Raw genomic sequence first — 26,550 nt, forward strand, 5'->3', positions numbered from 1 at the left:
AACTGGGTTACTATCTTAAAAACAATCAACTTACAACTTTTTCTTGTTTCAATCCATCAATCCTTTCTTATGGAAATTTTTTCTTTCTTCTTTTTTTTTCATGCTTTTTTTTATTTTCTTACCTTGAATTTTTATCAAAATCCCTAAGAAACTTATCTTCATAACTTAATTTCACCTCAGTCTTTCCAATTTTAGATGCCCCCATTTACCACCTCTATTAATATATTTGTTGGTGTCATGTGAGGTTTGATTGAAGTTGAAGTTTGGGGAGCATGTGCATCTTAATGCTACTCAACTTGGGGCTCTCAAATGGCATTTTATATTGTTTATTTTTACCCTTAAAATTCAAAGCATCATTAATCACATCTTTTGCAATTTAACCTTTCACGTGCTTTACATGTTTGGACCTTCAAACATATAGTTGAATTTTGAAGCAATCAAAATATGCCCATTTTTTATATGAAAATTATTTAAATTCGTAAAACACGTATTGGGTGCCATTCCTTCATAGCAAATATCCAAATAATTCATATGAAAATAAATATATATTTTTTAAAAGAGAGCAAAATCTTGGATTATTTTTCAACTTATTAAGTAATTTTTCGTTGTGTCTCATTAAAGGGAATAATCGAATATCTATATTATAACTACTATTCATGAAATTGATGTTCTTAGTAGATTCTATACATGCCGAACACGTGTATTATTCTGAGTTATCTGTTGGACTTCGCGGTTCCCACATGCTAACTCCTTCATACTGTGAGGCTTGCACACATCCATCTAGTGGGTCCTAGTCGGGTCGCGGGTAGACAATCCAAACATTATCTGATTTTCGGGTTGGTAATCATTAGTGTATAACACTATCTAATTTTTTATTTAGTTTTTTTTTATTTTTTAAAGAGTTGAATTCGAATTCTATATTTTTTTAATTGGTAAATATTAATTGTTTTTCTTTTTATCTTCATTTTTTTCCTTTTCTCCGTTTTATGAATAAAAAATTTATTTATGAATTATAGATATTTATTTACATTACTCAATTGAGAATTTATTTTATTTTTCGTTTCATTTATTTTTACTTTTATAAATTAAGTTAGTGCAAATAAATTTGTATTAACTAATATAAAATATTACTTATTTTTATTCATATTTACGCATGAAATGATAAAAAAAAAGGATTAGAAATATATTTAAGACAATTAAATAATATATGTTTATCTTTATGAGCCAATTTTTTCTTTAGTTAAAGAAGAATTTTTTGCCAAGAAAATAAAGAAGGAAAAAATGTTACTAAAATAGAAAATATAAATTAGTTCAATAATTTATTTTTATTAAAATATTAATTTACATTGTAATCTAAATCATTATTTATTTATTTTTCATTTATTTATATAGAATAAAAAATAGAAAATTACAAAAAATTAATAAAATTAAATATTTTTATAACTAATTAAATTTTTAAAATTTGTTTTTAATTATAACATAAATTTTTATTTTTAATTATAACATAAATTTTTATTTTTAATTATTTATCTATGATAAATAAGAAAATAGAAAAAAAAAACAAAAAAAGGACAATGGTTACACCAGATGGAGAGAGAGGATCTTGATAGTTTGAGAATTTAAAAAAAAAAAACATGTACTTCGAAGTGTATGGATAAAATTAAGAATGTGAATAGGGACATACGGTGAAATTAACCCGATAGAAACCGGCACTTCATAGATATATATGTTCATCTTTAAAAAAGTAGAGTAAAGTTGAGACTTGAGAGGTGATCTTATGATTGTTTATCGAATACGAAAGTTCCCTTCTTTGGCTTTGTCTCTGTCTTTCTTTACTTGGTCTCCAAGAGCAACCCAAGCTTTTTGTTCTTGCTCCATTTATTTATCCTTTCAGTTCATTCTGCAAAGTCTTTGACCAGGTGTTCTTTCTCACTCTCTTTGTGAAGGTGATTTTTTTTGAATTTTTTTTTCTGAGTTTTATTTTATCACTGAATCTAATTAAAGATATTAATTGAAACATAGATTTCTTTTCTGGGTTTCAGTTGTTTTGTTTTAATCCAATGCCAATTATTAGCATTTTTTATAGTTTAAGCTTGATATGAGTTTTTGAATTGTCTGACAAGTGAGAACTGTGTAGAATCGTGGAGGGTTAATGTGTTTAAGAGTTTGTTCATAAGGTGCTGTCTTTTTAAAGTTCTGATAACAAAATTCTGTGTGCTATGTTTCCTCAGCTGATGAGTTTATATGTTCTAAGTTCATTCCCGTGTTGGGATTTTTGATTTTTGACACAATCTTTCGAATTTTGAATCAGAAAATTCAGTTTGGGCGGTCAATGACTGCAATTGAGTTGTTGTATTTGGTGATTTTATAGGGGGTGATATATCAGAGCTGCCTTTTTAGAGATGATACTTTCAGCCCTTTTAACTTCTGTTGGGATCAATCTTGGTCTTTGCTTTTTGTTTTTTGCTCTATACTCGATATTGAGGAACCAGCCAGGTAATATCCCCGTATATTCGCCTCGGTTGTTTAGTGAAAGAAAAGCTCAGGAAGAGGATGAGTTCAACTTGGAAAGATTGCTACCATCACCTGGTTGGTTGAAAAGGGCATGGCAACCGTCTGAGGATGAATTATTGTCAATTACAGGCTTGGATGCTGTCGTGTTTATGCGCATTTTTATCTTCTGGTAATTATTAAATGTTTCTTTAGTTTCAAAAATAGGAATAGAACCTGCAGTTCATTTCTATGGGTTGTAACATATAGTGATCCATTTCTGTTGGGAGATTTGTAGCTTTGATGCTATAGATTCTAGCCATTTATCAAGGCAATCTTTAGTGCAAGATTGACCAAATTATGGTATGCAACTATGTTGCTCTGACACTTTATTTTCTTGAACACCCACATACCCATGTCCCTAAACCAACACACTTGAGTCCGAGTAACATAGGCTTGCAAGGCCGATATTACAAATACGTCAGCTTTGGCTAAGCAAAAAGGCTGCAATATAAGTTGTGATCTTGCTGGAGTCCATTTAGTATAAACTCATAATGGTGGTGAGATTACAAAATTCCTTTTGATAGCAAGACTTCTGTATGAGTTCAGCTACTCATTTAAACTTGTTTTAATGGACTATAGTCTTAACTTTGTTCTGCTTGGTTTGGTTATAATCGAGCCATTTGAAGTTTGTTTTGGTGAGTGTTCTGCTAGACTGATATCTCTACTTGTAGGATCATTTCGACTCTCTGCTTCATGTTCAAAATTATAGTGTCTATTTTTGCCAAGCAAAGGAAACCTTTTTTTTTCGTTGATTTTTTCAACAGGATGAACTTGATATTTTTGTGGCATATAAAAGTGCATTATTGTACTACTACGTTTCTTCTGGATCCATCTTTCTGCATGTCATCTTCAATTAATTTCTAGTGATTTTTTTTTTCAAATGCAGTGTTAGGGTGTTTGCCTTTGCCTGTGTCGTTGGAATTTTTGTTCTTCTGCCAGTTAATTTTTCAGGCGACCAATTAACCATTGATTTCTCTAATTTGCCAAACAAAACGCTGGAGTCATTCAGTATTTCAAATGTGAATGATGGTTCAAACAGGTAATTATTATGTAGTTAGTTAACTTAAGTTCAGTTTCTGATCTTAAAACTCCTGAATAACTATTGTTATGTCAAAGAAGAAAAAACCATTGCAGCTGAGACTTGACCAAATGCTTCCCTGGTGATTTCTCCTTTTTTTTGTTGTCAGATTTTACGAGTATGAAAAACTTGTTTATAAAAAATTTATTTAAATTCTTAATGTCAAGGGAAAGCTGACTACAAGTTTTTTCCATTCTCAAGGTTATGGATTCACTTTTGTGCTGTCTATGTTTTCACCGTGTTCGTATGCTGTCTTCTGTATTATGTAAGTGATATTTTATGTATGCTATTCTGCCTATGCCAACAAAATTGTTGATTTGTATAAATATCAATTAAAGCTTTAATTTTGGTGATACGGTCATTTTTGCAGGAGTACAACTATATTTCGTTGAAAAGAATTGACCATTTCTATTCTTCTAAACCTCGGTCAGATCAGTTTACGATATTAGTTAGCGGTATTCCTGCCTCTGCTGGAAGCAGCTTCAGTCAAGCTGTTGACAACTTTTTCACGGAGTATCATCCTTCAACTTATCTTTCACATACAGTGGTTCGCCGAACAAGCAAGATTCAAAGTCTTGTGGTAATCGACATTGTTAATATTTTATTGATTCAGGCTTTTATTTCTTGGAAAACTAATCTGAAATTGGACTACGACTTTTCAAGGCTAATGGATCTATGTACTATGGGGAGTTTAGGATGAAAAGAATGTTACCATAGATATAAGATGAAACTATGACTTTCAACTCCGAATTTATTCTTTTTCTCCCTTTTGGGTTCCGCTATTCTTTATCTGGGTTTTAACAGTTCCATGTTGTTGCATGTAGAATGATGCAGAGAAGCTATATAGAACACTTGGTCGTTTAAAATCGACAAACTCTCGGCAAAGGCATAAGCGTGAAGGATTTTTTGGACTATTTGGTCAAAAAGTTGATCTTGTAGATCACTATGAGAGGAAGTTGGAAGATATAGAAGATAATGTGAGACTCGAGCAATTATCATTGGGAGGAGAGGTTTGTGAGTTCTCTTGTGTCTATATATTCATCTCTTGGTCAAACAAACACCAAAACTGATGCCTACTGAGTTCAAATTATGAAACGAATTATAATTTGTCCATTTTTGCTGTTATGAATGTAGAAAGTTGTGATCTGTGTCCATATCTTGATTACGGAAGATAATACTTGATGCACCTGAACTTCTTTATGCCTTTCAAAACTTGCTAGGAAATACCCGCTGCTTTCGTGTCATTTAAGTCGAGATTTGGTGCTGCAACAGCTTTGCACATCCGACAAGGGATTAATCCTACGGAATGGGTTACTGAACGAGCTCCCGAGCCTAAAGATATTTACTGGCCTTTCTTTTCTGCATCGTTTGTGAAAAGATGGATGTTTAAGATTGTGGTTGTTGTTGCATATATTGCTGTTACAATTTTATTTCTTATTCCAGTTGTAGTCGTGCAAGGTCTCACTCATCTCGAGCAGCTGGAGACCTGGCTCCCCTTTCTAAAAGGAGTACTAAACCTGTAAGTGCATATTTTTTCTCTGTTGCATATGAAATGTAAAATCGGTTCAATGCTTTTGAAATAAAAAAGCAGGCCATTTCTTTTTCATGTTCTCTTGGTAAATTAGAAAAAGCTTTTGAATATGGATTTTTCATTTCACAATATACTAACAAATAGTGATTCTTAAATTGCAGGACTTTCGTCAGTAATTTGATTACGGGATATCTACCAAGTCTCATTCTTCAATTGTTCCTATCGATTGTACCGCCAATTATGATACTCTTTTCTTCCATGCAAGGATCTATTTCCCACAGTCAGATAGAGAAAAATGCGTGTACCATGCTATTATGGTTCACCGTGTGGAACATTTTCTTTGCTAACGTACTATCAGGTTCTGCTCTCTCTATGGTCAATATCTTCCTTGAGCCAAAGAAAATCCCCGGACTACTAGGCGAAGTTGTTCCTGCACAGGTGAAAACATGGATAAGCCATGGAGTTTTCTTATATATATTTAATTCATTTTTCCTTTAAATTCTTTTATGGTTCTATCCATAAACATGTTAGTATTTATTGTCACTAGTCCTGGTTGAGAAACAAATGCCTAAACCTTGCATCCATGACTGGTCTACCTACTTTATGTCATCCTTTTAATTGTTAGAATATTTTCGCATAAAAGTGTTGGATTGAGATTTACATTATTAACATCTAGCTAAGAACGATATATATGAACATTAACATTATTTTCATTAATGATTAAGTCATTGTCTTCAGATCTGATCATTGATATGATGAAGGTTCTTTATGTTTCATGTAGGCATCATTCTTCATTGCCTATGTTGTGACATCTGGATGGACCAGTACAACTTCCGAACTTCTACGTCTGTTTCCTCTTCTTTACAGTTTCGTGCAAAGACTATTTATGGGGAAAGATGATGACGAAGATGATTTTGAAATTCCTTCAATTCCTTACCACAGTGAAATTCCCAGGATTCTCTTCTTCAAACTTCTTGGTGTTACTTATTTCTTCCTTGCCCCACTAATTTTGCCATTTCTCTTGGTTTATTGTTGCCTGGGATACATTATCTATCGCAACCAGGTCAGTGAAATGCCCCCTTTCACAGCTTGCTTCTTTGTTTCTCTTTCTCATCATTTTTCTTGAAATATCTGTGTCTAACACCCTTGATTAACACACCAATGTTTAGTTCTGACCGACATTTTATCTCTAATTTTTTGACAATTTCTTCTTTTTTCAAGTTCTTGAATGTATATGCACCCAAATTCGAAACTGGTGGAAAGTTTTGGCCAATTGTGCACAATTCAACAATTTTTTCGTTAGTGCTAATGCATGTTATTGCGATCGGAATATTTGGGCTTAAGAAGCTTCCTCTAGCATCCAGTTTAACTATCCCTCTTCCAATTCTCACGCTTGTATTCAATGCATACTGCCGGAAGAGGTTCCTGCCCATATTCAAAGCTTACCCAACTGAGGTACGATCACGAACTACATATCCATTGGTCATTTATATTCCCTAGTGTTTGAGTATTAGATACTCAGCTAAGCTGTTAATAGCTTGTTAATACTCTTAACACCTAGGACTTACAAGTGCTTGTTTTCCATGTTCGACTTGGTTCTTCATTTTGTTTTCGGTTGTCTTTGCCTGAATTTTATTTATTGTTTTACAGTGTTTGATAAAGAAAGACAGAAAAGACCAGGATGATCCAACCATGACAGAATTTCTCGAAAAATTAGCAACTGCATATCAGGATCCAGCTATGAAGGCAGCCCGATATTCCAGAAATGACGATGGGCGCAGCTCTCCCCTTCTTCAAGGTGTTGAAGTTTGAATTGGGTAAAGTTTTTTCCTGATTCGTGTATACCAACTGGTTAATAGTTTGTAATGCTAATGAAACGAAGTTCTCATTGTTGTTGTCCATGTTGTAAGATAGCTGCTCCCCCTTCGTTGAATTAAATCATGAGAATTCTCATTTCATTTCACGTTAGTAGGAGCATGAGATATTTTTTAATACTGACCTTCAAATATTTGCTGAATTACTTGTTTTTTTTTCATTCATTAAATAAACATTTTAGGTTTCAGTCTTGAACGATAAGTCTTAACTTCAGTGCGGATTGCCACTGCGAACAAAAAGAGTTCTTTTATCTAATGTATTAGGATTAATTTTTCTTTTTTGAGTAAAGGGGGCAATTCTTTTCACCTTGAATATTACCTTCCACGTCATCGTTTAAAGATACTTTTTTTTATAGAAGGATCAATTTGTACTTTTTTCTAATGTATATGAGTTAATTTGTATATTTTTCTAGTAAAGAGAGCAAATGCAATCTAATTCCTAGTATAAGAGCTTTTATAGTACTTTTATCCTTTTCCATGGAAATTTATATTAAAATTTTAAAAAGGCATAATGATAATTTATCCCTTAATATTTACATCTTTTATTAATTTGGCCTTTCTTCTTCTTCTTTTTTCAAATTAAGTTTGACCCTCAACCTTCTAAAAAGTGTTAAATCTGACCATCTAACCTTTCAAATTATTTTTTTAGTATTGATTAAAATGTTAAATTTTTTAAACATCGCATATCACATGACAATCCACATTTACTTAATTTTTTTTGAATATTTTTATAATTTTAAATTATTTGTTGACGTGATATACAAGACAAATAGTGTCATATTAGCATGAAGTATACGTAGACTGTCACTCAGGCTATCACACTAACATTGCTACAAAATTAATGTTTTAGCCAACATTTTTTTGTAGGAAAGCAATTTGACTATTCTTGAAAAATTAATTACTAAATTTAACCCAAAAAAAAAAGAATAAAGATCAAATTGATAAAAAAATATAATCTGTGAAAGTTAAATTTATTATTATATCATTAAAATTGATAGAGTTGAAGATGTTTTCAAAATAAAAGTAGTAATACTGATATTTCAATTTTAAATCTAGAACTATCATCTTCTATATATCACACCGTTCATATGCAATGAGCTTCTTGTGATTTCTAGTAATTCTTCTACTTTTTCCTGAACATAATTTGCGAAAAACCACTCCAAATCAAAGTTACCAGATGAAACAAGATATATGAACTTCCACTGATACCCACATGATCCCTTTAAATGAATAGCTGAAGCACCACCCACACAACCATTCAAGCCATCCCTTAACCTCCTATAGTTCCATCTTCCACCTCTAATCATCATCTAATCATGCCAAAAATCACATATACCATGTTTTGTTTCTGCTTAATTTTGTAACCTATCACGTGTAATTATATGTGTGGGTTTCATCACTATATTCTCATGTCTTGTATGAGTTTAGTCTAGTATGAAGTAATAAATTTTATCTAGATTTTTCTAGTTTTTAAATAGCTTGTATTGTAATAATTTGATTATCTTTATTTGGATATCTTTATATCTGATTGTGTAGTAATAATTCGATTCTACTAATTCAAAATCTCAATTTATATTTATTTAATTTTACTATTAATATAAATTTTTAACGTAGAAATTATTCTTTAATTATACTTAAATAAAGTCATGAAAGTAGAAATTAACATTTGATAGATCTTTCGTAACATAAATTATCATTTTGTATGTAAATAATAGGTGCAAAAGTCAAAGATTTGCATGCTACAAATCAAATTACTTGCCTTCCACATGCCAAGCATATCTGCGTTTTACATTGTAATTGTAATGGGAAAGTCCCACCGCAACCAACAATATTTGATTTTGTCAAAAAAAAAAAACACAAAAGCTGGAATTGAGGTATTTTTTAATATCAAAATATTCTTACTAATATTAACTAATTAAAAAACATATAAAAAATTAGAATATTTCATGTATCATATATATGATGCCTAAAATTATCTCTAACTGATAAATAGGAGGATAATGCGCTTCAGCGCACTCCATCTCATACTCTCCTGCATTGGCAACAATACCCATACCCATCGAACTAAAAATCAATCAGCCAACTTAACAAATTTTTTACTTTTCACTATTATGTCTATAAATGACATTTTAACTTTCAACCGTAATTTTTTTCATAACTCTTTTACCACGCTTATCAATCATAACAATAATAAACAACTAACAGTTAGTCTCATTTTGTTATTTCGATTATTTACTATGATTTTCTGTCATGATTATTGGGGTTTTTTTTTCTTGATACTTTGATAGAGATTTTCCCAGTGGTTTTATTTTATAATCTCAATATAAACCCAGCAATACAGATTAATCGTGCATTTTGCCAAACACCTCTTAATAGTTTATACCCTAAATAGTCTGCATTTCTTTCTACGTGGAATAGACTTCAAAATATATCTACCTAAAATACAATCCACACACTCTCTCTCATTAATTTATTAAGAAGACAAGATATTAATTAGTAATGGCAAGTTGAGGCTGCAAAATCGTGTTTGGTTAAAAGGAAAAAGAAAATGAATCACAAAAAGCTGGCCTCCATTCCTTCAAGTCAATGCCCATATTTTATAACTTGACTGCAACTGCCTCCATCAATGTTTTTATTATTTTAAATAATATATTATTTTTAGGTTAAATGCTCAAATTGAGCCCAATGTTTTAAGGCTGCTCATATAAGGTCAAACTTTTCAAATTGGTCAAATACGAGTCAAATATTTTAGAAAATGTTCAAATAATGACTTCTTAAATATTATATATCAAGTTTCAAATTATATTTTTATTCTTTTTTTTTCTTTTCAAGCAATAACTAAGTCAGTTGTAATGTGTTTTATTTTAAACACATTAGCATTCGCTTAATTTTTACTATAAATTGGGCCGATGTGCTTGAAAAGCTCTTATTTTAGCATTTTTGTATAGGGATGAGCAAGAAGAATCGAAAACCAACCTGAACCGAAGTGTTTAAACTATTTATGACATGCAAGTTTAAAAACCATACTTACCTATAACCAAACAAAATTTTATTTTTAATTAATATATAATTAATTTTAATTTTTTTATACAAAAATAAATATTTTGTATCTAAAATGGTGAAAATAATTTAAAAGTTTTTAAAAATTTATTTTTAAAAAAAATATTTATGAAAAAGACTTTGAAAATTTGTCAAATATGCAAAAGCCTTAAAACAAAACTCATTTTGTCAAGATAAGTCTAGGAATCCAAAACCAAATATTAACATGGAAAAATCAAGAAATGAAGCGAGCCGAACCGAATTATGATGGATGGTTCAAAAAATCCAACCGAATCAAATCAATATAACCATTTTGAAATGTTTGGCTCTTATGCGAGCAACCTTTAAAAGATTGGACCCTATCAATTTAGTTAGAGAAAGATATAAAGATTAAATTTTTTAAAATAATTAAAAAAATATTATAGTAGTAGTATTTATTTATACTATTATTTTAAGCGCTAACCGGGTTGGGTGTTTATCAATTGGATCCAACTAAATTAAGAAATTATGAAACTCATTTTTTTAAATAAAATATCAAACATTACCATGACAACTTTCAAACCTAGAAAAAATATAAAATCTAGAAAAATATATGTAATGGGATTTGAACCTAGAACATAATAATATTTAATATTTTTATTTTACCATTTCAACCAAAGTCTAATTTATTCATTACATTAAACTTTTTGTAAATATATTTGTTACATAATTTCTTTCACCCGCATTATAGGTGTGCCATAATTTAATATCTTTTAATATTATTATATAATATTTTTTTTTCCAAATAAAGATGAAACTACCTGCAAAATTAATCTCTCTATTACGGGGGATTGGATCAAATTAGTCCCTCAACTATTAAATGGATAAATTTAATCTTGTATTACTAAGAAAATCAAATAAGACCAAATTGAAATAAAGTCAACATTTATTGTTTAAAAAATAACATGAATTTTTTTTTCATTTATAATTCAACTCCAAACAAAATATTTCATTGAATCATAAAAAGCTTTCAAAATATAACTATGTTGAATAGTAAATGATATTTTTTTAAGCAGTAAATACTAATTTCAATGAAATTTAAAAAAAAACATTCTTTTCAATAATAAAATAATTAAATTGATCTATTTAATAATAAACAACTTAGTTCCATCCCTCACTATAATAAATTACATTTAAAAAGCAATCCCATTTAATATGTATATTCACAAATTTTTCCTTTCAACGTTTTTTTTTTATACAAAGCTTAAAACTGATCATAACTCCCTTAACTGTTAAAATAAAAAAATAATACGCTTCAACACATTCGAACTCACATCCTCTTATACTGGGAATAATATCAATGCCAACTGAACTAAGACTCAATCGACTATATTTAATTGTGTAAAATAATATCCTATTACACTAATTATTATAATTTAGTAATTTTTTTTGTTCTTTTTTTCAAATTACATAATATTTTATATAATAGCATTTTGTGTGATTATAGGAAACATTATTTTATTACATTAATTATTATAATTTGAGGATAATAACTGTGTTATTGCACAAGATATTATCCGATTCTTGTAATGTTTTGTGCAACACAAATTGTAATATACATTATCCAATTACAAAATTTCTTACAACTTAACATAATGTTTTACGTAATTACACAAAACTCACACAATTGTGTGTGATTATACTAAATATTGTCTTATTACACTAATTATTTTGGATATTATAATGTTTTGCGTAACACAAATTACATAATAGATTACTTAATTACAAAATTTCTTACAACTTGCACAAACTCATAAAAGTCTTGTGTGGTTATAGGAAATATTACTTTATTATATTAATTATTAAAAATTGAGCATAATATTTTATGTTATTACAAAAAAAATATTTTTATTACAGTAATTGAATATTTGGTTTGTTGAATCTTATATTATGGCTTGTAATAAGATTACAGTGTTTAGAATTTTAACATTCTTACATTTCTTAACTGTGTCAAAATGTTGTAATATAGATTATTTAAGATTCCGTGTAAAATCTAAAATTTCAGACAAAATTATCTTTTATCTTCGTACTACTTTGTGTATTGTATTAATTGTTAAGGAATTGTTATTAATTTTCTTTAAAAAATTTATTTGTAAAATTTCGTGTGATTAAACGAAACATTATTATACTAATTATTATAATAAGGGTAATGTTTTATGTCAAATATAAAGTAATATAGTCTTAATAATGTAATATGATCTCAATTTGAAATAACGTCACTGAAAGTTGACATCAAATTTATCTAATAGTAGAAGTAGGCACGTATCTTTATTCTCTTTTCTTTTTTTTATATCTAATAGAAGAAAAGTAGTCTCGAACCCTTAAAATTCATAAAATAATAATCATTTAACTGAAATAAATTTAAAAATATAAAATAAAAAAATTAAATTAAATTGAATTGAATTATAATTAACATTTATAAAATTTTAAAAATTTTAAAAATTTAATCGAATCGTGAATGAATATAACAGTAGCGTTTGGGATTCGGAGCGGCATGAGATGAACCTATGACGATTGGAGGCATGGAATAAAAGGGACATATGGAGAGAGGTGAGATGTAATTAAAGTGAATAGGACACGTTATTTATTCAAAAGTGGTTGATATTAGGTCGACCTTCTGTCTCAAATTGCGGGCCTTGGAGGGCTACAAGTACAAGTCAATTCCCTTCACTTTTATTGGCCGCCATGCTTATGCCTCCATTTCAACCTTTTCATATTTTTGTATATAATATAAAAAGCAATATTACATTAAAATTGATCATATGTATAAATTTATATAAATCTATCTTAAAATAGGTATAAAAAGCCTTTTTATCAGTGTAAAAAAGAAAAGGTATAAATATTTCAAATATATTTATCTTTCTATTTATTTTAAACACTATATATATAAAAAATAAAGATAAAAAACAGTTTTAAATATCTATTTACTAAGTAATTTTTAAATGTCGTAATATTTTTATAAGATAATGAAAATTTGATTATATATTGAAGTATTATAAAATTAGAGGTTTGTTTACTGTTATATTTTAAAAGTATTTTTCAAGCTAAAAGCAATAATAATCCGATAGTTATTCAAGCTAAATCAAAAAGTTGAAATTTTTGTTTTTGACTTTTCGAAAACCCGTTTGGATGTCAAATTATAAATTTTACCTCCATTTATATTAACTATAAATTATAAATATGATTTTTATGTTTAAATTAAATTTCACAAACAATATGTATTAATTACTTTAAAATATTTAAAATTTATATTTCGTTTTGACAATAAGTTATCATAAATTATTTTATTATTTTTATACTATAATCTAAATTGAATATTTGTTAATCTCAAAATAATAATACATCGTGGTAATCAAATAATGAAGACATAAGAAAAATACAAATATTTTACATTTGAGTGCATTATAATATTTACTATAATTTAAGTTTATATATTTCATATATTATAAAATTAATTACTTAATAATTTATTTTTATTTTTATTTTTTATTATAATCTATACTATTGTGGAAAGGGTTAATTGAGTTGGTGTCAAAGTGTAAATAATTAAATTTGAACTCAAAATACTATAAAGTTTAACATTTTACTTGTATCATTTCAACTAAAGCTTCATTTATTCATCAGATTAATTTTTTATAAATATATTTATTACATTAAATTTTTTCACCCACATCGTGGATGCGCTATAATCTAGTTTAAGGTTATATGTCTCCTATATCGTAATATTAATGAATTTAAATATATACTTTTAACTTAACAACGTCAAATCTAAAATAGATATTTTATCTTTTCAAAAATACCTTTTTGACAACAATATTAAACTCCAAACTTTTCAAAAATATCTTTTCAACCTTAATAATAATCTGACTCTAAATATATCTATTTGACTTAAATTAAAAAAATAAATATTTTAAAATTATGTTTAATCTAGTTATATATTAATCTTGAGATGAATTTAATAATTTATTTTTTATATAAAATTAATTAATTATCATTATTTAAAATATTTTAATGAAAAAATAATTAAAAATAAAAGAAAAATATATCAAAATTAATATTATAATAAAATTAAAATTAAAATATTTAACATGTATTTACATAAAGTAACTAAAAAGTAAAAGAGAAGACAATAAACATATAGTTATACAACATTTTTTTTTAAAATAAGCTTATGGCTAATGTAACAAGTTAATGATAAGGTTAAGGTTTAGGAATTTTAAAATCTTCGATTCAAATCTCATTCTGTATAAATCATGTGTGGGTTCTCAACTTATTTTTATTTTAATTCATGTCTCGCCACATGTGAATCATGTATAAATTTATTTTGGCATAGACACAGGTGAAGCTATAATTTTTTTTCTAAGGGGACAATGATTATGATATATATTTTTATGATGAGTTAAAATACAATTTCAACATTGTATTGACTTATATTTTTAGAGTTTTTAGAAGGATTAAATCAAAATTTTATTATTTTCAGCTAAATTATAATTTTATCATGTATTAACTTATAAATTTTTATATTGTAGGGGTTTAAAACAAAATTTTCCAACCTCCCTTTCGCCCTGAGCAAAGGTTTGATTATTAGTCTAGCCATGCTTTATAATGATTAATTTTAGTTATAATCATTTGGATGTATTCTTTGAAATTGCATTGCAACTATACGTGTAACTTTTATAATGATTTTAGTTATAGTTATTTAATTGTATTATTTGAAATTGCAATTGTAGCTATATGAGTAACTTAAGAAAAACATATATATTTATGTTTAATATATGAATAATTTAATTTAATAATAATTAAAATATTTTTAAAACTAATTAGATCTTTATTATTTTTAATTAAAATTATTGAATATAAATATCGTTATACCCCTTTGTATATGAACACATGGCAAGTCAGAATGATACCTAAGCAACAAGCTAGCTAACAACGAACCGGGAAATCACTCCTAAGTCCTACCTTCTGACATAGCAAGCCATTAAGAACCCAAACCTTTAGGCTTCAATCGGGAATGTGATGTTGTAGGTCACCAAACACCATGTAAGTTCAACCAATCTATCTTGTTGCTTGAGTCAAAGCCTACAATAAAGGTCTAGAAGGAGCAACCTTAGGCACACTCCCAGAAGAGGATTGAGACTACCCGATTGAAGTAATTGGACGCCGGGAGGCATGATCAAAATCTATAAGTTCATGGATAATTATTCCCCTGAACGTCGTTATAGCTCTTCTCCCAAATGAATCTTATCTTGGTTGATTTCTTCCAAAATCCTTAATACTCATTTTAGGCCTTTTTGAGCCTATTCAAGAGGTGTTACCTATACAATATCACCAATAAAAAGGATTAGCTTTAAAAAAAAGCATACAATAATGATAGAAACAACTATTAGAAAGACTATAACCAAACATGTCATCATTGGAAGTAAGGGGCTCCAAAGTATCCAAATGTCGTTCATCATGAAGCTAGGGAACGCTTTGACTAGTACCCGATGGTACATTTTAGTTGTGATTGGGTAGGTGGCAATATTTGGTAATATAGCATATGTGCTCTAAAGTCACCCCTGAAGGCACTTGGTTATCCCAGACTTGACGTGAAAGGGAAAAGTATATGACGCCAAGGGCACATTCTCATTGTTTCAAAAGCCATCCACCATAAGTGTACCTGCGAACACCTTTCTCCTCAAGACAATAGTTGAAGACACTTCTTAAAGTGATCTTAAAAGGGACCACCAATATTCCTTTTTGATTCATTATTTTATGATTGTGGGAACCTCCAAGACATCTTACAAGCGTTGAAAATACTAGCATTTCCCAATAAAAGGGCTCGTCCATTCCATGGAAAAACCAATTCTCCCATTAAATTTCAATTTTATGAGGATGTAATTGTTATAATCAACATTTATCGTTACCTCGTTGCCATAAAACATGTTCTCCATCTAGGGTGAAATCATCCGAGGGTAGAACGCAAATAACCTATGAAGTTTCTCCTAATCCATCTCTCGTAGGAAATACATATACTGAAACATTTGATTGGAAGATTATATGCCTCTATTGTGAGACATAATAAAAAAAACCCAAGCAATATTTGCCCTAGTGCTACGTTGAAATCATAAAGAACATCCCGGGTAAACTCACTTCAAGAAGAAACAATAATAGGTAGAACCCAAGCCTATTGTCAATAAAGTCAAGGCCAAATACCTCGCTAAAATGGTGTAACCCTTCCGGAATACTGAATTCATACTTATGATGTTTTGTAAGTAACTCGCGACATATTAACAAATTCTTCATATCTCGATGTGGTTATGGAGCACGAGTAGTTAAGGCTAACAACAAGCTCATCACTCCCCCTTTTGAACTTAATCGTAGTAATCTTCTGATCTTTCAACGTCTCCCTTGTCGAAGCATTTCCAAAACGACATCCACCTCGACTGTGAGTCTTACCAAACTATCCATTTCCTCTTTCCATTTTTGCCCAAAAGACACCAAAAAACAACTTTGATAATAACAAAAAAGAAGAGCTACAAGACGAATTGAAATAAAGACACTCTTAGCGAGCAGAAATCAACTAAAACCAAAATATGCCAAAACACACCGTCAAAAGCAAATATTTTACTAACTTACTCGTTTTCTATTCTTAGCATAAATAACTATACGTTAAACAGTAATTGGATATGATATCTGTCGGGCGAGTTGTTACACAATTGATCTATTCCTATCAAGTCAGAATGAATACATGATTTGTCCCATTATAGATGTTAAAGTTGTGATCCAAATTCTTATTAAAAATAAAATACAAGTGGCAAGTGGCCCGAAGGTTGTAGCCCACCGTGGATCCCCAATAAGCAAGATACTGGATTGGGGTCACAAGGTAAGGTACAGGCTGCATAAGAAGAATCTATATAGAAGTTTACTTCTTCTGTTTGATATTGATTTGAATAAGGTGTTTCAACCTTACTGCATTACTTTTATTAGATGTTGATTAGAATAAGGTTTTCTAAACTTATGAATAGAAGCAGTCTATACTCCTTGTACTTATTCAAATTCAACATAGTAAGTTATCTTCTCCTTTGCCGATGACTTTTTCCCAAAAGGGTTTCTACGTAAAATTTGTGTTCTTTTTTTTTCTTTTTTTTTTCCTTTCGATACATTGCCATTATCGACATTCTATTTTTGACAATAGACATTCTCATCCCATCGAAGACATTAACCCATCATGTTCCATAATGATGGTTAAAATGCAAGTCTAACACGTTAACATCATCCTACACAAGACCCTCGCCTATAAATATCTTCAAGAACAATGAAGAAGGAATTGATTCCAATGAGATACCAATCTTATATGTCAACTTACCTCTAGCTTCTAGACTTAGCACTCTCATCTTCTCTGCTCTGTATAACCTTCGACTCTCTACTTCGACTGGGTGAATCAGCCTCTATGATAATCACTACCTTCTTCTCCATACTTTCTCCTTATTGTATCACTCTATCAATAGAGATGAAAGATAACAAATAAATAAAATAATAATTAATTAAGGGTGAAGTTATAATTGTATTTAAATTTCATTTAATAAATAATAATGGATTTTTCATCAAAGAGGTGCGGAGAAGTGAATTTTTTATTATCAAACCTGGTAAGCTTCGAATAATTTTCACTATAAAATATAAAATAAAATAATAATAATAATATATTAAATTGTGATTCAAGAATCTGCCTAAAACAATACCATCTCCCAATTGCCTTTTGACATGGCAGCATGACCTTATGTCTTCATTCAATGTCTCTACTGTATAGTGGGAATAAGGTTTCTTTTTTATAGGATTAATATTATTTTTCTTTTTTTTTCAAAAAAAAAAGTTAAAATTTGTTGGAGTTTATTTGTATTTTATAATTTTGGCAATATTTTAAAATCTGGAAAATTTTCGTATTTATCTCATCCACAAAAGGGGCCCATGTATTATTATTATTAAAGTTAAGTTAAAAAGGTTTAATTTTTATTTCAGTCACCTAAAATTTATTATTTAATTTTTTTAAACATAATTTGATCTCAACATAGTTAGTTATTATCGTTAAAATAAAATTTTATTTAGAAATAACCTTAAGCATTGTGCTAATATACAAATTTATTATTAGCATGATTGACTAATTTAACAATAGTGTCTCTAACAGTTATCAATTTGGATCTTCTAGTAATATTAAAAAAAAAAAAGAAATGGACTAAATTATACTAAATTAAAATGGAGGGATAAAAGCTGAAATTTCTGTGTAGTAAGGGGATTAAAATATAATTAGATGGAAATAAAAATGATTAATTATGTTAACAAAAAGTCAAATTCCATACTTCATTACTCGAAGATAAACACGAAACTATGAGAAGAACCAACCAATTTTGCTGAAAAGCAACGAAATCGAAGAATCAGAGCAACAAAGAAACCGAAAAGCAAACAAAAACAAAAAGACAATTTCTCTCTCTCAATATATAAACTGAAAAACAGGGGAAAGAAGAGGTGAAAAAAATGGCAGAGAAAAGGACAAGATCAAAGCTTTCAGCTCCAACACGTCCATCCATAACTTTACCACCAAAACCAGCCATGGATGGCTTATTTTCAAGTGGTTTAGGGCTAAGTCCAGGGCCTATGACACTGGTTTCATCTTTTTTCTCCGACCTTGACTCAACAGAGAATAGGTCTTTTTCTCAGCTTCTAGCTTCAGCAATGACTTCACCTGGAGCTCGATTACCCCACGCTTCAATGGATGGTTCACTTATGGAGGTGGGTTTTAAAGATGGAGGTGAAAAAAGCCCTGGGTTTAAGCACAACCGACCTTTGAATTTTGACTCTCCTTTATTCACTGCGCCTACTGGGCTAACCCCTTCTGGTTTGCTTAATTCTCCAAGCTTCTTTTGTCTTTCTCCTCAGGTAATTTGAGTTGAAATTACAATTTTTTTTTTAAATTATGGCTCTGCTTTCTTAAAGTATAAATAATTTGGTTGATTATAGTCTGTTGGATTTCAATGTAGTTTGTCCAGTTTTTATGATTGCTTATTTATTAGCTTTTTGCCTCTAAATGAAGAAATCATTCTGTTTTTGTTCCCTTTTAGGGATGAGTACCCTTTAACTCATTAAATTGGGATTTTTTTTATCAACACAGTGATCAATTGAGTATCATTTTGCTGTGTCTGAGAATAGATGTGTAACTTATGTATGTATTTTCTTCTTTTAGGATGAACTCTCATATGCACCAACAATTAACTTTTGGTTTAGATTGAATGTAATTTTGACTAGTGGAGAATTGTGTGATTATTGGTTCAAATGTTTCTGGGGATGTTAGTTTTGAATCTTAGATTGATACACTGAAACTTGTTGCTGGTGACACGAGTACGAGGATTTGGTTGTATACACTGACTTCTGTTCCATGATTTGTGCAGAGTCCTTTCGGAATATCCCATCGGCAAGCATTGGCACAGGTTACAGCTCAAGCTGCCCTAGCACAATCTCAAGTTCATCCACAAACCGAATATCAAGCGTTGACGGTATCAGCTCCGTCGGAGTCATTGATCCGTCATCCATCCTTCACTCCTGAAGAAACTTCACAGTTGATGCCTCCTTTGGCCTCAGAACCTCAAAGTTCTGCAATAGAATACTCGGAAGCTTCCCAATCTGATAGGAAAAACCAGCTTCCTATTGCTGTGGATAAACCTGCTGAAGATGGCTACAACTGGCGTAAGTATGGACAGAAGCCTATTAAAGGCTGTGAGTATCCACGAAGCTACTACAAGTGTACCTATCTTAATTGCCCTGTGAAAAAGAAGGTGGAACGATCTGCTTATGGCCAAATAACCGAAATTATATACAAAGGCGCTCACAATCATGAAAAGCCTCAGCAAAATAAACAAGCAAAGGGTGGTAGTGATGGAAATGCAAATTCACAGGCAAATCCTGAATTTGGTTCTCAGGTTGCAGCTTTAAATTCGAACAAGTTAAGTGAAACCATGTCGTCTCATTCGATACTGGGGAAAAATTCTGAATCTACTCAAGCTGCAGAATTACCTGGATCAAGTGACAGTGAGGAAGGATGTGATGAAGAGAGTCGAGAAGAAAGAGATGATGATGAACCAAATTTGAAAAGAAAGTAAATTTCAAATCTAACTTCAAATGATCATACAAGTTCTTATTTCTTCAATATTAAATGTAATTTTGAGGGTGTTGTGCTTTTGACTGTAGGAATACTGCGCCGGAAGCTGCAGTAGTGTTGTCACACAAGACGGTCACAGAACCAAAAATTATCGTGCAAACAAGAAGTGAAGTTGACCTTTTGGATGATGGCTATAGATGGCGCAAATATGGACAGAAAGTGGTGAAAGGGAACCCTCATCCAAGGTACAATGGTCTATATATATGTTTATGTATGGTTCTAATAATGGTGTTCTAGCAATTGTGCAAAGTTTTGAGTGATTTACAGTGGCAAATAGACTGCTTGATGTATATACGATAATCATCAAGAGCACTCTATGATCTAAATTTCTTGGAGCATTTCAGTACTAGGCTTACACCACTAGGGCTCTAATAATTGTGACTTGTCTTTCTCGTGTCGTATCTAAAACTTAATCTATGTTGCCCCAGCTTGGAGTACCCTGTATCCAACACCCTTGTCCAAAACGTATTTGGGTGGGGATAAAGATAAACCCTCCAAATACTGAGAAACTTGAAAAGGTTAAAGCATACTAATGTTTAGTGCATACTTGTATGGAACACGCATATCTGAATCTGAGTAACATAGGACTTGGTCACTGGATAAAAACCTTAAGTACGCATAAAAAACCTCTCTCGATTCTCTGCTATCGATAAATATTGGTTCCATTTGCTTGGTTTGTGCATATAGGTTTCAACTTTAATTCTTTATCTGCTCATATTGCTAGACCACAGTTTTGCATTCCGAACACGAATGACAAGCAAATATCAAACAACCTCATGTCTCAGAAATGACTGTCATATTTGTATTCATCTCCCTGTTTTGCCATTTAAATTCTCTCATTTTTATTGATTTGATAAAAATGTAGATTAGTCCGTTTATTATTTCTCACTTATACTGCGACTTTTGGGATCATCTCTGACGCATCAAGCAATACCTACAGGAGCTATTACAAATGCACGAGTGCTGGATGCAATGTTAGAAAGCATGTGGAAAGAGCATCAACTGACCCAAAAGCAGTCATAACAACATACGAGGGGAAGCATAACCACGACGTTCCAGCAGCTAGAAACAGCAGCCACAACATGGTGAACAACAGTTTGTCGCAGACAAAACCGCACAAGGTTGTGGCTGAGAACCAGAACCATTCTTTACTTAAAGCGATGGATTTTGGAAACAATGGTCAGGGACCAGCAGTTTTAAGGCTAAAGGAGGAGCAGATAAGAGTGTAATCACCCACCTCTTAAAAGCAGCCAGGGTCTGGCCATTCATTGGTATGAAAATGCACAAGGTTGGAATAAATAACGCAGGTGAAATTGAAGGATAAATCCTGGTGAAGCATAATATAATTACCCAGTTTTGAATGTTGGAATTTATAAGTAATGTTGTAAAGCATGTTAGGGCTTGTTTGCTGCTGCTGCCACTAATTTATACTTTGTAAGATTCAGTTAAAATGACAATAAGCAATTACTGATTATGTTTATGTCCAGTTTTTCTTTTTTTATGAATAATCTTCAAAAAGCCCATATTACCATATTGAAATCTTGTTATCAACCACGATCGGAGAGAAACAGAACATACCAGTTTAACCCTTTAACATATAAACCCTAAAACATTAATATTTTTAATTAGAAATGAAATTTTGAAAAAAGAACAAAAATTTATTCAGTTAGCTACTAATTCCTTGAGAACAAGAGATAACGAATTTTTTTCCCAACACAGGCAAAACCCAAATCTTTTTGGGGGAAAAAGATTAATGAATAGATGAAGGGGAAAACAGAGAAGAAATGTAGGGCAATACCCCTCGCTTTGACTGCTAGAACTAAAGCAGCAAAGCGGCCATGGAATCCCTTACCAACCCAAAAGAGAGATGGTGTTAATATGCGCCAATCGCACTAGTGTGCGCCACGATTTGTAAAGGACCTCTCCCGTGGAATACCACGCCACCCCTTCTTTTACGGGGGAAGCGCTCGGCCTTTGGCGCTGCATTTTTTTTTCTCATTCTTTCTCTTTTATAGTCACCTCTCGTCCTTCAAACCCTAACTGTACTTTCCTCTTTTCCCTTTTTGCCATCACTTTTTTCCCGATTAACATTTATATCCTTTTAGGTTTAGCAAATATATATATATATGCATACGCTTGAATTGTTATGCGGACGGTTATATTTCAAGATTCAATGTTTTGGTGAAAATTTTCATTAAAAAAATTAACTCAACTTTTTTCGAAAAATTAATAGTTAAAATTGAATTTTTTTAAAAGATTAAAGATTGAATTTAATTTTAAAAAATAAATAAATATTAAATTAATAAAAAATATAAATTTTAAAGACTAAATTTATCATTATGTCAACTTAAATATAAAAATTCCAAACAAGTTAAAAGTTCCTAATTCCTAATAGTCCCAAACAACTTAATTACTTAACCCTAATTATAAAATGTCAATTATATATATCATAATCCACACAGTTAATTACATGGGTTTAAGTTTCATATCAAATATATATTATAATATCATAATTGTATATAAGGTTATATATTATTATAATATATCATAAAGTTAGTTACACGTTTAGGATTTAAGTTTACATATCATTAATATAAAATTGCACATTATAATAAAATAGTAGTATATAAGGATTACATATCATTAATAACCTACTGAGTTATTTAACGTGTATTGTATATATATATTATAATATACCAGAAAATTAATTACACATTTAAGATTTAAGTTACATATCATTAATAAAAGAATACACATTATAATATCATAATTGTATAATAAATATTATACATTTATTATTTACTTATATATAACAGGTCATATATTATGTGTAGTTAAACATGTACATATACTGTTTTTAATAATATAATACGTATTAAATATAATTTTTCTCACGTTATAAAATAAATTCATATTATAATATTATTTTAATTATATATACTATTTAAAAGTAATTTAACAAAGTTAATCAAATAACATTAATGACCGCATTGTACTTTTTTAAAGTATGTTGATTAACGTAATTTAAACCATACATAAGTAATTAAATTTGTAGATTGCCCTAAATATTATTATGATCGATTAAAAAAAGAATTAATTTCGATAAATATTTAGATTCAATGATTTAAAAGGAGGAAATAAATTGCACAAAATTATAAACTATCTTACTAGTTACAACAATGGAGCTTCAATTTTTCTTACATATGTTTCATTTATATCAAATCAAAACTCAAACTTAAAAGCAGATCGAATATTTGCAGAAAGATGGATTCTACATTCAACAGGGGCCAGTGCAGTAAGGACTCACAGTTTAACCTCGGAAAAATAGGTTGATGAAACAGCCAACCCCTCGGCATCATATGTTCGAACGAGTCGCTGTCTCTTACCAGGTGTGTCGAGCCAACAGAACTCCAAGTGGAATGACTTGGATTCAGCTACACTCTTTGCAATATCAGAAGGGTATCCCATGTACATACCACCTGGTAATAATGTCAACTGGTATGCTCCTTCAAATTCAACTGAGTTATTCGAGATCATACCCATCCAGTGCACATTAGTCCTTACTCCACGTCTGCTGTCCATGGAGGTAACATCCTGATCATGTATTTAGAAACAACAGACACAATGAGAAAAGACCAAGAGTCTGATAACAAAAAATCGACGAAAATAAGCATCAAGACGGACAAAAGCTGTAGACAATACAGTAATTGCATGGGAACAAAAACAACCCTTTCTGTCATCATATATGCGGTCAAGGAGCTTATATAAATCAATTTCCACTGCAGGATTCCATGACTCTTGGCTTTTCAGGAGAATGAATGAGTGTGCTTGGTTTAAACTAATGTTACTCGGACTTTTGGACACTTAAGAAAAAAGAAAAGTCAACAGATGCATACCTGGATGAGCTTTTTCTTGTCATCCATTTCAAGATAAGCAACTGTATCAGCTTCGGTCATTGTCGATCCGTAAACACCACTGCGTTTTGTTACAGAATGACCTTCCCACTTGCCTAGAAATGGTAAAATCCGGTCCTCTCCATCCTACAATCAATAAAAAACAATGTTTATATACACAAATCTTATAACAGGAAGTGTGACTTACCGTCAACTAAAACAAAGTGGAGGAAGATTGATTACTATTATATTGCCAAGTGATGGATGAACGAGTGGGCCATCACCTCTATCCTCAAGGAAGATAAGAAGCATATCCACAAAGCCTTTGGGGTCCATGATATGGAAGGCCCTTGCTCGTCGATCCTTTGCTTGTGAATATAGGCAATTTTCACAAACGATGGAAGGCTGGCGAGAAGGAAGCTTAACATTTCTGTCAAGTAAAACAAATAGTTACTTCTTTTAACCTGATGCCGTGTGCATATGGGGATCAGGAGAAATCAGAGGAAACTGTGTTGAAGTGAGCCATTGCCCTCAAAAGATAATAATAAAACAAGTTGGCTAGCAACCCTACCAGACAAGCATGAAGCTTCAGTGGAAATTGATTTACAAAATCCATTCTCAAAGGTAAGTCGAAATTCAGAAAATTTATTCAAAACGGGGAGCTATGATAGTCGATACCATACATCATGCGTTATATATTACTGCTGGTTTTCAGCATAGCAGCACCTCAGAATTCATTCATCGTAACAGAAAAACTTGCGCAAAACAAACAAGCGGTTTCGAATTTATGCAGCAAATTCATTACCAATGCTCTAACTTAATGAGAAGGAACTGCTATTCCGATTCTTTCACTATTCGAAATCATTCAACTCATAAAACAAATGCCCTTCCAAAATCAAGAAGCACTTACTTTGGTGATTCCTCTCCGGTGTCATCTTCCCCCAATACCCCTTGCCGTAACACAGTCTCTAACATGCCGGCCGTTTGGTACCTCAATGAAAAAGCCCTCTCAGTGGGGAAAAAGCCAATCTGCAGACTAAACATAATGGATATTCTAATAGAAGAAAACAAACTTTAAAAGCTTGGATATGATAATAACAATATAAAGAAGGGCGAAACTCGGCTGATTTTGAATAGGTGATTGATTGGAAAAAGCTCACCTGTTGATATTTGTCAACAGTGAACATATTTGTTTCTTTTATTTTGTATTCTGCCCATTCAGCTTCCTCATCATGTCCAGAAATTGAAGTACTTGATTGAGGCTGTTCAATGTACAACCTAGAAAATACAATTTTGTCAAGCAACTTGGAAAGGAGAAATATTTGGAGTAACAGTGCCTAATTGCTTTTTTCCCAAGTTAAGTGAAAACAAAAATAAATAAAAGAGTAAAAGCAACAACCAAACAGAACTAACAAATTCAAAGAGTTAAGTCAACAATAATCATATGAACTTCCATAAGATAAAAGAATCATATTTCACCCACATAGAACTTTCAAAAAAGAAAAATAAGAAACTTAAAATTGCTAAAATTGAAAAGCCTACGTTTGAATGAGGCTGATGAGTTCATCTTCCCCATAACAACTAGCGGAAAGCCGAGTACTTATTTTTTGCAATAGATTTCCATTTCCATCAAATTGCTGCAAAATTCGAAGAACTTGTTTTTGAATTATTTAAGAAACGATGATAACTAATATTGAGCGAGAAATGAATAAATTACATGGAAAGAACCGGTCCATTTGCCGGAATTAAGGTCGAAAAACTGGCGGAGATTATCGATGCTCATGTAATGTTGTTCTTGGACAGGGGCGGAGTTGGAGGCTCGGAGTCTGGAGGTCAGAAAGGAAGGAAATGGGTTGGAATGGGGAAGCTTTGGAAGGAAAGGGAAGGGTTTGGGTGAAGGGGAAGGGGAAGGGGAAGGAAAGACAATGCAAGAGTAACAAATTGAAGCCATTGAAAGGGAGAAAGTGTTGTTTGGACGGAGTGGAGAGAGCTTGGTTGATTTCTTTTAATAACTTATCCGCTAGGATTGATTCTTTTTTGCTTTAAATTTAGTGTACTTTCATCCTTAATTTTTTGAGTTCAATTCTTCGGAGATTTAAAAAATAGAGTATCATATTCATGATATCACAATAATTTTTTTAAATTTTTTTTAAAATCTTATATAAATTTTTAAAAATTCAAAAATATGTTAAAATTTTTTTTAAATAAAAAAATCAAAATTATACGAGCATTTAAAAATTAAAAATATCTCGTAGTACTTTTTTAATGTTTCTAGCAGCATGTTTATTTGACTTAAGATCTCTATTTAATATCTAAATTAACCTTCTTTCATCCATCATTAGGGATGGCAA

At 30.7% G+C, this 26,550-nt stretch overlaps 3 protein-coding genes across 6 annotated transcripts; 2 read left to right on the forward strand and 1 right to left on the reverse strand.

Annotated features, from left to right (window-relative positions):
- The first annotated feature begins 1,641 nt into the window (after positions 1 to 1,641).
- On the forward strand, positions 1,642 to 7,154 carry LOC107943798 (CSC1-like protein HYP1). 4 transcript variants are annotated; one of them, XM_016877603.2, is made up of 11 exons: positions 1,642 to 1,919; positions 2,372 to 2,683; positions 3,440 to 3,592; positions 3,833 to 3,896; positions 4,002 to 4,211; positions 4,456 to 4,641; positions 4,852 to 5,150; positions 5,324 to 5,600; positions 5,944 to 6,225; positions 6,384 to 6,617; positions 6,813 to 7,154. In XM_016877603.2, exons 2-11 carry the CDS (start codon positions 2,403 to 2,405, stop codon positions 6,972 to 6,974), a joined length of 2,148 nt encoding a protein of 715 aa, XP_016733092.1. In that variant the 5' UTR covers positions 1,642 to 1,919; positions 2,372 to 2,402; the 3' UTR covers positions 6,975 to 7,154. The 4 variants fall into 4 exon arrangements, with proteins under 4 accessions (XP_016733092.1, XP_016733090.1, XP_016733091.1 ...); XM_016877601.2 differs by having other exon boundaries at positions 1,656 to 1,946; XM_016877602.2 differs by having other exon boundaries at positions 1,690 to 1,946; positions 2,312 to 2,683.
- An 11,473-nt stretch (positions 7,155 to 18,627) lies between these two features.
- LOC107897372 (probable WRKY transcription factor 3) lies at positions 18,628 to 21,627 on the forward strand. The gene is given in 4 exon segments (NM_001326849.1): positions 18,628 to 19,030; positions 19,540 to 20,243; positions 20,336 to 20,491; positions 21,247 to 21,627. Coding segments are annotated over 4 exon segments (1,551 nt in total). The 5' UTR covers position 18,628; the 3' UTR covers positions 21,536 to 21,627.
- Positions 21,628 to 23,426: 1,799 nt separating this feature from the next.
- Positions 23,427 to 26,286, reverse strand: LOC121229609 (uncharacterized). Its single transcript, XM_041114308.1, has 7 exons — positions 25,917 to 26,286; positions 25,742 to 25,836; positions 25,360 to 25,477; positions 25,110 to 25,228; positions 24,443 to 24,629; positions 24,203 to 24,346; positions 23,427 to 23,900 (listed from the first exon to the last, which is right to left on the reverse strand). The coding sequence occupies exons 1-7, from the start codon at positions 26,148 to 26,150 to the stop codon at positions 23,610 to 23,612; spliced, it is 1,188 nt and encodes a 395-aa protein (XP_040970242.1). The 5' UTR covers positions 26,151 to 26,286; the 3' UTR covers positions 23,427 to 23,609.
- Positions 26,287 to 26,550: the final 264 nt, after the last annotated feature.

This window comes from Gossypium hirsutum, chromosome A05 (assembly GCF_007990345.1).
Source record: "Gossypium hirsutum isolate 1008001.06 chromosome A05, Gossypium_hirsutum_v2.1, whole genome shotgun sequence".
Classification (NCBI taxonomy): Eukaryota; Viridiplantae; Streptophyta; class Magnoliopsida; order Malvales; family Malvaceae; genus Gossypium; species Gossypium hirsutum.

Coding starts and splice junctions, on each gene's coding strand:
- LOC107943798 (XM_016877603.2), top strand. CDS start 2,403: ATGATACTTTCAGCCCTTTTAACTTCTGTTGGGATCAATCTTGGTCTT. Junction 3,593..3,832: donor GTGAATGATGGTTCAAACAG/GTAATTATTATG, acceptor TCCATTCTCAAG/GTTATGGATTCACTTTTGTG. Junction 5,601..5,943: donor GCGAAGTTGTTCCTGCACAG/GTGAAAACATGG, acceptor TGTTTCATGTAG/GCATCATTCTTCATTGCCTA.
- LOC121229609 (XM_041114308.1), bottom strand. CDS start 26,150: ATGGCTTCAATTTGTTACTCTTGCATTGTCTTTCCTTCCCCTTCCCCT. Junction 25,478..25,741: donor CTCATCAGCCTCATTCAAAC/GTAGGCTTTTCA, acceptor TGTATTTTCTAG/GTTGTACATTGAACAGCCTC. Junction 24,630..25,109: donor ACCGGAGAGGAATCACCAAA/GTAAGTGCTTCT, acceptor TTTACTTGACAG/AAATGTTAAGCTTCCTTCTC.